The sequence below is a fragment of the Camelus ferus genome, chromosome 32 (assembly GCF_009834535.1).
Source record: "Camelus ferus isolate YT-003-E chromosome 32, BCGSAC_Cfer_1.0, whole genome shotgun sequence".
NCBI classification, from domain to species: Eukaryota; Metazoa; Chordata; class Mammalia; order Artiodactyla; family Camelidae; genus Camelus; species Camelus ferus.
Genome location: NC_045727.1, coordinates 11,504,979 through 11,517,246, shown reverse-complemented (window position 1 = coordinate 11,517,246; position 12,268 = coordinate 11,504,979). Strand labels below are relative to the sequence as shown.

At 58.5% G+C, this 12,268-nt stretch overlaps 1 protein-coding gene across 1 annotated transcript; it reads right to left on the bottom strand.

Moving 5' to 3' along the window:
• Positions 1-5,219: 5,219 nt before the first annotated feature.
• Positions 5,220-11,689, bottom strand: LRRC75B (leucine rich repeat containing 75B). The gene is made up of 4 exons (XM_032471427.1): positions 11,513-11,689; positions 8,946-9,074; positions 7,386-7,501; positions 5,220-5,981 (listed from the first exon to the last, which is right to left on the bottom strand). Exons 1-4 carry the CDS (start codon positions 11,687-11,689, stop codon positions 5,456-5,458), a joined length of 948 nt encoding a protein of 315 aa, XP_032327318.1. The 3' UTR covers positions 5,220-5,455.
• Between the last annotated feature and the right edge of the window lie 579 nt (positions 11,690-12,268).

Sequence of the window (12,268 nt, the reverse complement as noted above, 5' to 3'; positions counted from 1 at the left end):
ATTTCTAAGTAACGCATGAATCAACGAAGAACCCAAAAAAGAAGTTGGAAAGTAGTCTGAACTGACTTGAAAATGGAAAGACATCAGAATTTGTAGGATGCCACTACAGCAAAACTTAGGTAGTTTATAGCACTGCCAACTAAACAGTGTCACTAGCCATCTGGCTCTATTGAATCATTAGACACTGCAGTCGCTGACCTTCAACACACCCTGAAAGGAGTTCAGGGCAGAGATCAGGGATGAGGCACTCTGTGCTTTGGGAAAACTGGCAGAACAGACCTTCAGATAGTTAAATATTTTCAGGAGAAATATTTTATAAACCTGGATTCTCACACCATTCCATACTTACAAAAGCACTAACCATTAACTAAGATTTCTGTTCCTTGTGACCAGCAGCAAACTTCTACCAAGATGTGTGCTTGGTTGTCCACACCACCTTCAACAAAATCATGTATATACTGACTTCTCCCCCTAACTCTTTGGAACAGTTTCTCAGAGCTACCTGAGGGGCTCTTTCCTGGGCTATAGTCCTCAGTGAAGACACTGAGTAAACTTGACTCACAGCTTTCACATTGTGCGTTTTGGCTGTTTTTTTTTTTTTTTAAGTAAACAGCACTAAACACCTATATTGGAAAAAAGGATATGTCTCAGAACAATTATCTTAGCCAAACTAATCAGACAAGATTTCATTTAAGAATAGAAAAAGAAGAGCCAATGAAATCAAGTAAGTGGAAGAAAAGAAGGATCCAAGTAGGTATCAATGAAATAGAAAAGAAAACGATAGAGAATAATCAGTGAAATCAAAAGATGATTCTTTAAGAAGATCAATAAAATTGATAAACCTGTAGCCAGACCAGTCAGGCAATTAGGGAAAGAAAGAGGAAGACACAATTACCAACCTCTGAGATGGGAGAGGTGACTACTACAGATCCACAGATGTTAAAAGGGAATCTTATGAACAACTTGATGTCAACAAATTCAACGACTTAGATGAAACGGACAAATTCCTTGAAAGACCAAAACACCAGCGTTCACTCAAGAAGTACTAACCTGAAGAGCCCTACCTCTATTAAAGAAATTTAACAGAAAACTTCACTCAAAGAAATCTTCAGGCCCATGTGCCTTCACTGAGGAAGTCTACCAAATATTGAAGGAGGAAATAATATCAATTCTATGCAAACTCTTCCCAAAAAGTTGAAGAGAAGGGGATGCGTCTCAACTCATTCTATGAGACCAGCATTATCCCTCTAACAAAACCTGAAAAAGATATTACAAAAAAGAAAACCATACTGAGATATCACTACCCAAGAGAAAAGGAAATAGATGTTCATGCAGAAACTTGTACATGGATATTCATAGCAGCTTTCTTTGTAATAGCTAAACACTGGAAACAACCCAAATGTCCATCAACAGGTAAGTGAATTGTGGTATATCCATCCAGCAGAATGCTACTCAGCAATTAAAAAGGACTGTTGATACATACATCTTCGTGGGAGCCTGAAAATAATTATGCTAAGTGAGAAAAGTTATTAAAAAAAAGAGTGCACCCTGTATGATTCCATATACCTAAAACCAGAAAATGTGCACAAATCTAAAGGGACAGAAAGCAGGTCAATATTTGCTGGGGGAAGCATGGAGAGAGGTGGGAGGGAGGCATTACCAAGGGGCACGAGGAATCTGTTGGGCGTGACAAATGTGTTCACTGCTTTGATTAGGGTGGTGGTTTCAGGGATTTATCCACAAATCAGAATGTACGTACCATATTGCACACGTTAAACTTACAACACTTGTGATGTCCACTTAATTATACTTCAATTGTACTACAATGAAGAATTATTTTTTGTTGCTGTTTTGGGGGTGGTAATTAGGTTTATTTATTTATTATTTTTTAATTTTAATTTTTTTAAATGGAGGTGCTGGGGATTGAACCCGAGACCTCATGCATGCTAAGCATGCACTCTACCACTGAGCTGTACTCTCCCTCCAAGAATTATTTTTAACATAAGATATTATTTTAAAAAGTAAAATTGAAGTATATGGCTGGAAAAGGAAATTCCAGTTTCCACTGGTGATTGGCAACTCTCTAGAGGGAGAAGTCTCTTCCTTTCTCTCCAGGAGCTAGAGAAAAACCTCTGTGCTGCGTTAATATCGGCCACTGGGGTGATCAGTCAGTTGCCTGAGATTTTGGATTCTCAAGAGGAAGACTGTCAGAGCAGCTGATATTTGCTGTAGATTCGTATCTTAAAGCACTTTATCTGGGCTCACATGTCCTCCCTTCTGGGACAGAACCAAAGTCCCCAAGTTCCCAAGTCCTTGGAGAACAGGCATCATTTCTACGTCTTTCCGTGAGAACATCAATCTCAACTTCCTGACAAGGCCCGAGGACGCCAAGTCCCAGGGAGGTGAACGCACCCCCGAGCAGGGCTTAGTCCAGCAAGTACTTCCAGACTCACTCCTTGTCAGTCCCCTTCCGGAAGAGGGTACAGCCCGCATCTCCACTGCCCCCCACCCCAACCACTTCGCACATGAGGAAATGGGGGCCCAGGGAGGTCCTGAGCAGTCTTACTGGAGGTCTCTCCCTGATGCAGGACACCTGCCAGCAGATCCACCACAATGGTCTTCGGCCCCTAATGGCCTCTGGCAGGAATCTGGGTGACTCCTCGGCCCCAGGGTGGCTGTGATACAGGCAGCACCAGGCAGGGGTTAGTGTCACAGACTGAAGCCAGATGCCTGGCTCACTTCTTGGCTCCTCCAGTTCCTAGCTTGGTGACCTTGGACAGGTCACATTACCTCTCCCTGCCTCAGTTTGCTCACCTCCAAAACAGAGGCAGTAATAGCTCTGACGTCCTACAAATTCAAAGAGAATTAAAGGGGTGTAAAGCCATCAAAACAGTGCTTGGCCCAGAGAGAGGCTATGAATTGCTCCTTAAATAAATAAATGGCTTCAGGTTTGGGCTGCATAGTCCCGAGGTTTGGGCTCTTGCCATTTCCCACCCAGAGAGCCCTGGGTGGAGGCCCCAGTGAGGCTGCAGAGCATCTGCCCGGAAGTCCCATGCAGTCCCATCCAACTACTCCAGGAGGATTCAGGGAGGCTTGGTGTACCTAGTTCCCAAGAAGAGGGAACAGGCCCCAAGAGGACCACACCACCAGTGGGTCACAGAGTGGGACCAGGCCAAGTCTGTCTGCCTCCAAGCCTGGGCCTAGGAGAGGACCGGCCTGAGCGAGGTCCACCTGCAGCCTCCTCGGTCTGGAACTTGGGCTGGAGCTGGCCAGGTGGACACCATCTGCCCACCAGGCTGGGTGAGGCACAAGCCCCCACTTCCTGGCTGTAGAGTAGCCTCGCTGGTGGCCATAAGGGCCCCAAGAAGGGGCTATGGACATCTGCGTGGGAACAAGACCAGCTGGCATCTTTCAAGCTGTTTCTTGCTCCAGCTCGGTCAGTGCACTGCATGCGTCCGTCTGACAGGCAGGGAGATTGAGACCAGCTGCCACCGCCTGCATTCTCCCAGAGCTCGCCGGGCGATACCCAGCTCAGGTCCTCACACCATCCTGGTGGAAATCTCTCCGAGTGGTCACATTCAAGGTGTGTGGGCAGATTCGGGCCAGTGGTGGGCAGGGAGCGAGGGGGCAGGAGGGACACAGACAGCTTGGCGTTTCTCCAGCAAAGAGGCGCAGGATATGGGCTTATCAGCTTGCCCGACCCCAGGCCTGCTTCCTCATCCTGCCCTTCATGGCCTCTTCCACCCCGCACCCTGCTTTGCCTCCCCCCAGGAGCCTCAGCCCCCTGCCCCAGAGTGGGGGCTCAGAGGGACACTTCCATAGCTCCCAGCCACTGGGCAGACCCATGTCTAAAACACGGAGGCCAAGGAGGGGCCAGGACCCCAGGATGGAGCAGTTGAGGGCTGGAAGGCACAGCAGAGAGCGGCCCTGTTTAACAGAGGGGAAGAAGGAGAGACCTGAGGCCCAGAATCAGGAGGGTCTGGCTGGGTCAGGAGTGGAGCTGAGCTGAACCGGACGGTCTTCACACCCTTCCTACCACCTCCTGGTAAGTGTTCCACTAAAAGCAGTCAGATCAGCAGGGCCCAACCTCGGGGCGGTGATGGGGGCGGGGGTGGTGGGCAGACAGCATAGGAGGGGAGCTCTTTTCCTCCCCACCTCCTGCCAGGTCCTGGGACTGACCTCACCCTTCTTGGCCATCTCCCTTCTGGCCCAAGAGGCTTGTACATCCGGCCGCCTGGGGATGTGTGTAATCAATGCCAACTCACAGTCCCCTGTGGGCCAGAGCTGGTGGGCCTGGGGATGTGGGCCCAGGGGGACCCCGCCTTCTCCTTGCCCTCAGAGCTTTCCTCCGCAGCTGGGTCTCTCCTCATCTGGCAGGATCCTGCTGCCCGTGGACCTGCCCTCCCAGCTCTGTAGGGGAGCCTTGGGCCATGGCTTCCCCACTCCAGCCTCAGTTCCCCCTGGACATCTCCCCCTGCCCTGCCCAGCACCTAGTGGGGCTGAACCCCAGCTCCCCACCCAGGGCTGGGAGGTGACCACGGCATCTGGTCTGGAGCCTGCCCTTGTGGTGCTTGTGGAGGACAGGAGAAGGCCTCCTGCTGGGAGCCAGCAGTCTCCCAGGGCTGCCCCAGTACTGCCCCACCCCAAGGTCCCCTGATGCTGGCCACGCTCACCTCCACCCCCTGCCTGCTCTCTTGGGTTCCCCCACGGGGGAGGACTGTGCATTTGGACCCCCCAGAGCCTGGAGGGAACACATAGTTCTTTGTCTCTGGCCGATGTATCTCCTACCCCCGTGGAGCTGCACACTGGCCAAGTACAGGAGGCCTGGGGGTGGGCAGCACTGTGCCCTGTGGGACACAAGCCTCACTTCCTGCTGGCACAGCCTTGTCCTCAGCCCAACGGGCCCTGGTGGGGGGTCAGCAGCTGGGGCTCAGGCATGAGCTCTGCCTCTTTCTGGGCTCCCAAACTGCTGCCTCCTGCTCCCTCCTTAAGACGCCCAAGTCCTGCCCAGACGTCAGGGCCCAGTCCCTGGAGGCCTCCTCTAACTCCCGGCCCACAGATGGACCCTCCCACCTCCTTTGGTGTCTGTGGGAATCCTGACCCGGCGGAGGTCAGCGTGAGCTTGGTCCCTCCCTTTCAGGCGGGCAGGGTCCCCGAGTCCCCAGCAACGGGGCTCACACTCAGTGGCTCTGAGGCCCACAGTGCAGAAAGGCCGAGGCAGAGGGGGCATCACCCTTTATTGTGGGGTCTGCACAGCAGGTACCGGGCCCCTCCTGCTGAGGGAAGGCTGAGGCTCCAGCCTGGACTGACCATCTGGCCTCCAACAAGCCCATCCTCCTCTGTGCCATGAATCCCAGGCTAAGCCTCTGCACTGGATCTGGGGGCCTCTATCACCCCCTCAAACGTGCTCGGGAGCATTGCCAGTCAGGAAGCAGGCACCAGGGTGGGTGGCAGTTCACCTGGTGCAGCAGGCCTGAGGCTTGGGCCCTGGTCCAACAGCTGCAGAGTCCCAGGTGGAGGCAACGGCGGTGGCCACGGCTGTGCCACCCTCAGGCTCCAGGTCTCCACCCTCGTAGATGGTGGGCAGCGAGGTGCGCTGGCTCAGCCGCCGGCGCAGGCCAACCAGCAGGGGCTGGGGCAGGGAGGCCACGTCCACGTTGTTGCCCAGGTCCACCCAGGCCAGCACCGGGAACTTGCTGGTGTCCTTGACAGCCTCGGTGAGCTCGCGGGCGGCGGCCCGGGTCAGCCGGTTACCGTTGAGCAGGAGCTGGGTGAGGCGGGGCAGCGTCCAGAGGCTGGGCATCAGCCGGCGCAGCAGCTCGTCACTCAGCCCTGTGAAGCTCAGGTCCAGCACCGCGAGCCCGGCGCCCCGGCTGCCCAGGTAGCGCGTGATGTGCTGCACGTCCTGCGCTGACAGCGTGATCCCTGACAGGTTCACGGTCTCCCCCGCCAGCAGAGTCCTCTGGAGGCTGCTCTTGAGGCTGGGGGGCAGTGGCAGGGGGGGAGGTACTGAGCAAGGGCCCAGGGCCTGCCTTGTGGGTCCCCACCAGCCATAGACAATGGCCTCTCAGGGCAGCCCTGGGTGGTGGCAAGGCCCACCAGGCCCTGCAGGCTGGCCAAGCTGGGGTCAAACCGCCACTTGCTAAATGACTGCCCACGACTAGTGCTCGGAATCGCTCTGAGCCTCAGAGTCCCCTTTGGCTAACGGGGGACCTGGCCATGAGGATTAAATGCCCATGTGTGAAGGTTCTGTGAGCTGGGACCCTAAAAACCTGCCGTGCACCTGCTCACCACACTGTCACATCTGCTGTCTCACTTATCTTCATGCCAGCCCGGCAGATGTGCAGAGGGGTGCTCCAAGAGGTGATGTGATGCTTCCATGGTCACACACCTCTAAGGGGGAGCCAGGTCTCCAAATCACGGGCACTCTGACCCCTGCCCACACTTTTTTTTTTCACTTGGCTCGTCTAAAGTCAACCCTTTGGAATAAAGATTGATGTTCCTGTGAGGGTGATGGGGTATCAAGCTGGTCCCTCCAGCCTTGGGGGCTAGAAAGGGAACAGGCCCAGTGAGAGGGGAGGTGTTGGGGCATGTGGGTGGGGACCTGCCCTGAGGGAGGATTCCCTGTGTTCTGAACTGGGAGGGAAGTTTAGAGGCGCTTTCCCTGGAACCCCTCTCTGGTTCTCTCTTGTCATGTGAGCAGGGCTCACTAGGCAGACAGGCCTGCCTAGGGACTGAAAGTGCTGAGAACACCTCCAGGGCCCCCACCTGCCAAGGCAGGGAACAACCCCATGGGCTCTGGGCTCAACAGGGGCCACCAGGTCCAAGGGGGCAAGCAGGGGAGAGAACCAGGGCTGAGGTTCTGGGCCTGGGCCCCAGTGGCTGAGTCTGGCCATGAGGCTGTGATGGAGTGACTGAGAGGGGGACCCCATGGCGGAGTAAGCCTTTGGGCTGGTTGTGGAAGCCTTAGCCTGGTAAAGAGTCCCCAGAGGGCTGCAGGAAACTCAGGGCAAGATACTCTGCCTCTCCCGGCCTCAGTTTCCTTCCCTGTAAAATGGGCATCACGACCCAGAATCTCCCTCCCTCATGGCCTGTTGTGGGGACTCAGCTGACTCCTGCTGAGGTCCTCTTGGTCCAGGGGGCCAGGCCCTGTGGCAGGCGGAGGGCTGAGGGATGGCCCGAAGGCAGCAGGCAGGTCACATGGAGAGTAAGTAACTGGGCTTGGGGAGCTTCTGCCACCACTGCCAGTGGCCAGGAGGTGCAGCTGTGCTGCAGACGAGGGTGAGGGGCCCATGGTGGGATTTCAGGCACCAGCTCTTGCTGAGAGGGGCCTGGAAAGGGACCCCCAGGGCCTGTGTGGTGGGGCTGTGGCTGGGCTCCCTTACCAGCTCTGGGTCTTCCTCCGGGGCAAGCTGGACCCTCGCTGCCGCTTGGAGTGAGGGGTGAGGTGGTAGATGAGCTGCCGACAGATCTTGTCCGAGGACTTCCAGAGCTCATAGTCCTGGGGGGAGGCAGCGTTGTCAGGGGGAGGCCGAGCCCCTCCCGCCCCCCGGGCCTTGGAGACCCAAGCCTGTGCATGCGCACAGTCATTCACTCACGGATCACTGAGCTGCCCACTGGCTCTCCCCCTCCACCCCCACCCCCTACTCCGCCGCGGCCTGGCTCTGAGCCAGGGGAGGCTGCCCACTGGGAGCTGGACAGGCAGGTCCGAGGCCCGCAGTGCCCGGCGGGAGGAAGCCCAGACAATGGGCCCTTGTTCCCTGTCCTCAGGCCCTGGGCCAAAGTCTCGGGCTATCAGCCGGCTCCCTGTCCATCCTCAGCGCCCCCCTGGTACTCGCCACAGGGGAAGGCAGGACCAGGCCCCTCCAGGGAGCCCTGCTCCACTGACGCCACCCCCAGGGAATAGGAACAAGCCAGGTCAGCATGCTCTTCTTCCTCTCACTCTCCAAGCGAGGCCGCGCCCCTGGGGCCTGGGTCTGGGCTGCCAGGGCGGGGAGGGTTAAGGTTGTGCAGCCCCACCACCTGGTTCCCTCTTGGTCCCCATGGGCCCTCGCAGAGGCCCAGCGCGGGCAGGATACGGGGTGCCCTGCTTTCCACAAAGCTGGCACTGAGCACGCTCCACAAGCTAGCACATTCTTCTACCCAGTCCCTCTGGTAACAGCGCGCACACACAGTGGCAGCAAGCCCTAGCGGTCACTGTGATGGCTCTAGGCTAGCCTCAGAGAACCCTTGGCAGCCCGCGCACGTGGACGTGGGAGTTCCGAGCTGGCGGGGCCCCTCGTGGGGCCCCAGAGACTTGCTGTGACGAAGGGCTGGGGGCTGGTGGCTGGCCACATGCTGTGTCAGGAGCACGGCACCTTCAGTGCTCCTTGGCAGGGCATCTGCAGGTGCTGACAAAGTTGGTGGGGGTGGGGGGAGTGATGTTCTGGGCAGATGTGGTGGCACAGGGGGGAGGCTGCAGGTGGCAGATGCCAACTCAATGTAGGAGGGACTTGCCTGTGGCATGAGCTGCTGTGGGAAGCAGTGGGTGCTTGTCCCCAAGGGGGACATGTGGACAGGGGTTCCAGGTAAGGGCGGCTCTCTTCTGGCTCTGGGAATCAGGGGCTGGGAGTTTGGTTTTATCAGCGGGTTTGTCAGAATGTCTAGATCCCAAAGGCTCCCCATACGATTTCCTGCCTGGGTGCCAGGGCCTGCACACAGTCCCGCTGCCACTCAGGAAACGGGTCTACCCAACACGACTTCCCAGGGCTGGGAAAGCACACTTCACATGTGTTCTGACTGCTGGCCAGTCTAATACACTGAAACTGGCATCAGGTCCCAGAGAGGGGCGGGGACCTGCCTAAGGCCAGGCAGCAGGCCAGGTGAGGACCCAGATCCTAGCTCTCAGCCCAGGGGTCTCCTGGCCCCTGTCAACCAAACAGCTCAACCTGGAGCCCAGGCCTCACCGACTTGGGGCACTGCAGGTCCCGGGCCAGGTTCACAAGCAGGTCGTGGGAAATGGGGTCCACCAGATTGAGGAAGGCCACGTTCCTGTAGAGGATGTCTGTGAGGAGGGTTCCCTCGAGGCCCAGGTCCTGCAGGAGTGAGAGTCGAGTGAGCCAGGGCTCAGGCCTCCCTTCCCCAGGGCCCACCCCAGCCAGCCGCAGCCTCTCACATCCAATCCCCTCTCTCCATTTCCCTCGCAACAGGCGGTGATGGGCCAGCTGTCCAAGGGCAGGTGGACCCTATAGATGAGCAGAGGGTCGATGCATCAGGGGCCTCAGGGAGGTGATAAGTAGGTCCAGGAACTCTTAGACTGGTTCCCTGGAGGTGAGACATTCTGCTGAGACACCTTGCCTCCTCTGGGACTGGGCTTGTCTGGGGGATTCTTTGGGGGCTCCTCTGATGAGGACCCCATTGCCCTCCAGCATCCCCTTTGGGCCCCTTGCCTCTCTGCACCTCTTCCCAAGCTCCCCTGAGCTATGACTACCATCTCTTTGCTGACAGGTCCAGACCCTTCCTATTAGGGTGGACCCCTCTCTCAGCTCAGATGTCCCAAAGGCAGCTCAGACTGGGCGTGTCTTGTCTCTTGTCCCCAGCTCAGTAAAGGGTATGACTATCCCCATCTTCCCAGGCACCTGAGCCTGAGCCCAGGAGTCACCCCACCCTCTTCCCTCACCCCATCCCTGCCCAGCTCTCACCACCCCAACTCACTGCTCAAGAAGGTTCAGCCTCAACCCCCAACAGCCTCTTCCCAGGGCTCCCGTTTTCCTGACACCCCTCTAGGCCACCTGGCCAGCACCAGCTCTATGAAACATACACCTGAGCTTGACCCTTAACCCCTTCGGTGGAGACCAAGTGCTCTCAAGGTTGTTTGATGGCAGAGACATGCGCAGCCTATGGTTTGAAAACTCACCACAGCCTGGCATTCATGACCCGCCTGCCTGCCAGCCTCTGTTCAGCTTCCAAGCCTCCCACCCCTCCGACAGACCCCACCGACCGACCCCTGGCCTGCCGCCTTCACTCCTTGGCCACCTCCTCCTGTTTCTCTCACAGGCTTGGTGTGGTGCCTTTTAGGGAATCCATTTAGAGGATATATGGACAAGCTGATGGGGCAGGCACAGCCAGGGGCCTCCAGAACCCACATGGGCCCTCCCCAAGCCAGACAGTGATGTGTTCTGTGCATAAGCCCAGGGCATGGGAAGACAGGCCGGGCCAGAAATTCGCCCAAGGGCCATAACTGCAAAGTCCCTGTAGCTTATGGGGCAGGACAGGCCCCTCAATGGTCCTCGAATCTCAACCTCTGGGACATGATGGGCCACCTAGCCAGTTTCCCAGCTAAAATGCCCAGCCAGTGCCTTGAGCTCCAGACACCATGCCAGAGACCATGTCTCTAGGTGGTCTCTGGCTGTTTCATGCTGCTCTGTTGTTTGCATTTTAAACACTGTTCAAGTTGCACCTGCTAGCTAGGGAGGATCCAGAAGAAGGGAGGGGGAGCCGTGAGCCTGGCCTGACCCAGACAGGGTCCCAGACCGTAGCCTGCCTTCTACTGGTCTGGATGGCTCCTCTTAAAGGGCCAGCCCCACCTTTCCAGCCAGCTGGGCACAGAGAAAGGAAACCTAGTGCAGCAGGAGGAGCAGAGCTGGGACACTGGCAGCTGGGCTCTGGCCTTGGCTGGCCCCCAGTTTGCTCTGTGGCCCTAGGCTCACTACTTTTCTCTGGGCCTCCGTTCCCCAACTGTAATCATCCACCTGCAAGCCAAAGACCACCAGCTGATTTCAGCTTACAGGGTGGGGCAGGTTGTGGTGGCAGCTGCCACAGGGTGTGGGGACGTGGGCAGAGGGGGACGTGGGCAGAGGGGGACGTGGTTCGCCCAGTGGTGATGCTGGGACCAAAACTCATGTCTCCTAGGGCAACTCCACTCAGGTAACTGGTGTATGTGGAACCAGAGCCCCGCCCGTCCAGATGTGCTGTTGTGATGTACAGATGCCAGGTGTGTGTATTCGCTGGGTGTGAGCTGCTGTTAGGAGGTCGGGCATAGTGTCCTGTGGCCCTTTCTGCGCCGCCATGGTACCATGGTAAGGTGGCGCCCACTGACCAGCTGGGCTGTTGCTTCCCAGGTCCTCTCTCAGGGGTCCAGTGCCGCACCTCCCTTCACCCTAGGGTGGGGCGCTGCCCTCTTCCCACTGCCCTTCAATACAAGATGACTCGCCCATCACTTGCCACTCCTTTCAGCCGTCCTCCTTTGGGGCACCCTCAAAACACACACACACCACTGGCTTCAAACCCCAGAGATGCGGACCGTCATGGGACCCCCTCCACACTCACAGTCCCCTCCCCACTAGAGCCGACTGCTCTCCCTCGCCCTCCAGCCCAGACGAGACCCCCACCCGCTGCAGCCGGTCGTAACCTCCCCTCGGAACCCGCCTGGCCCGCGCGCGTCCGGGGCCGGCCCTGCCTCCCGCGCCCGAGGCCAGCGCCGCATCGCCTCCCGGCCCCTCCCCCGGCCTCCGGCCCCGGCTCCTTCTCTCGCCTGGCGCAGGAGGCGCAGCAGCTGCCGGGCGCGCTCGGGCCGCCGCTCGCGGAGCGTGGACTGGATCTCGCGGAGCCAGCGCACCCGGCGCTCGTAGGGCGCGGGCCCGCACCCCGCCGCCTCCCCGGCCTCCGAGCCCGCGTCGGGCCCGGCCCGCCGGCCCAGCCGCGCCCCCATGGCCGCCGCGCGGCGCGCGCCGAGCGGGTGGGAGGCCGGGCCGCTTGCGCCCCGCCCCCGGCCCCGCCCCCGCCCCCGGCCCCGCCCCCGCCCCCGCCCCGATCCCGCCGGGGCTGCGCCGGGTGGGGAGCGCGGGATCCGAGTCTGCGCGCCGGGGCCGAGGACCGGGCGTTGGAACTGAGGAGGGCTCCTGCTGGGGGCCCCGGATCTCCCACACATTCAGTTCGGGGGGGTCTCGCTGGAGGAGGCCCTCGCCCGGGCTAGATCTGGCTCAGCGCTGTCGCCCGGAACCAGAGCCGCTGGGGAGAGGCGCTGAGCCGGGCCGGACGAGGTGGTGCCTGGCGCCTCTCAGCCCTCCGGCCCCAGTGCTGACTGTGGAACAGTTGCTCTGGCCGTGCATAGAGCACTGGACCTCGAGTCAGGGCGGGGGGCGGGGGAGGGGTCCGCTGCTGTTTGTCAGCTTTAGGCAGTGCCAGCACCTGCTTTCCAGACTCTCCCCCTGTAGGGAGCAATTGTGGTATCCGAGCTGTCCACCCTGCGTGGACACTCCTGCGCACTGACAAATATTTACCACCCCCT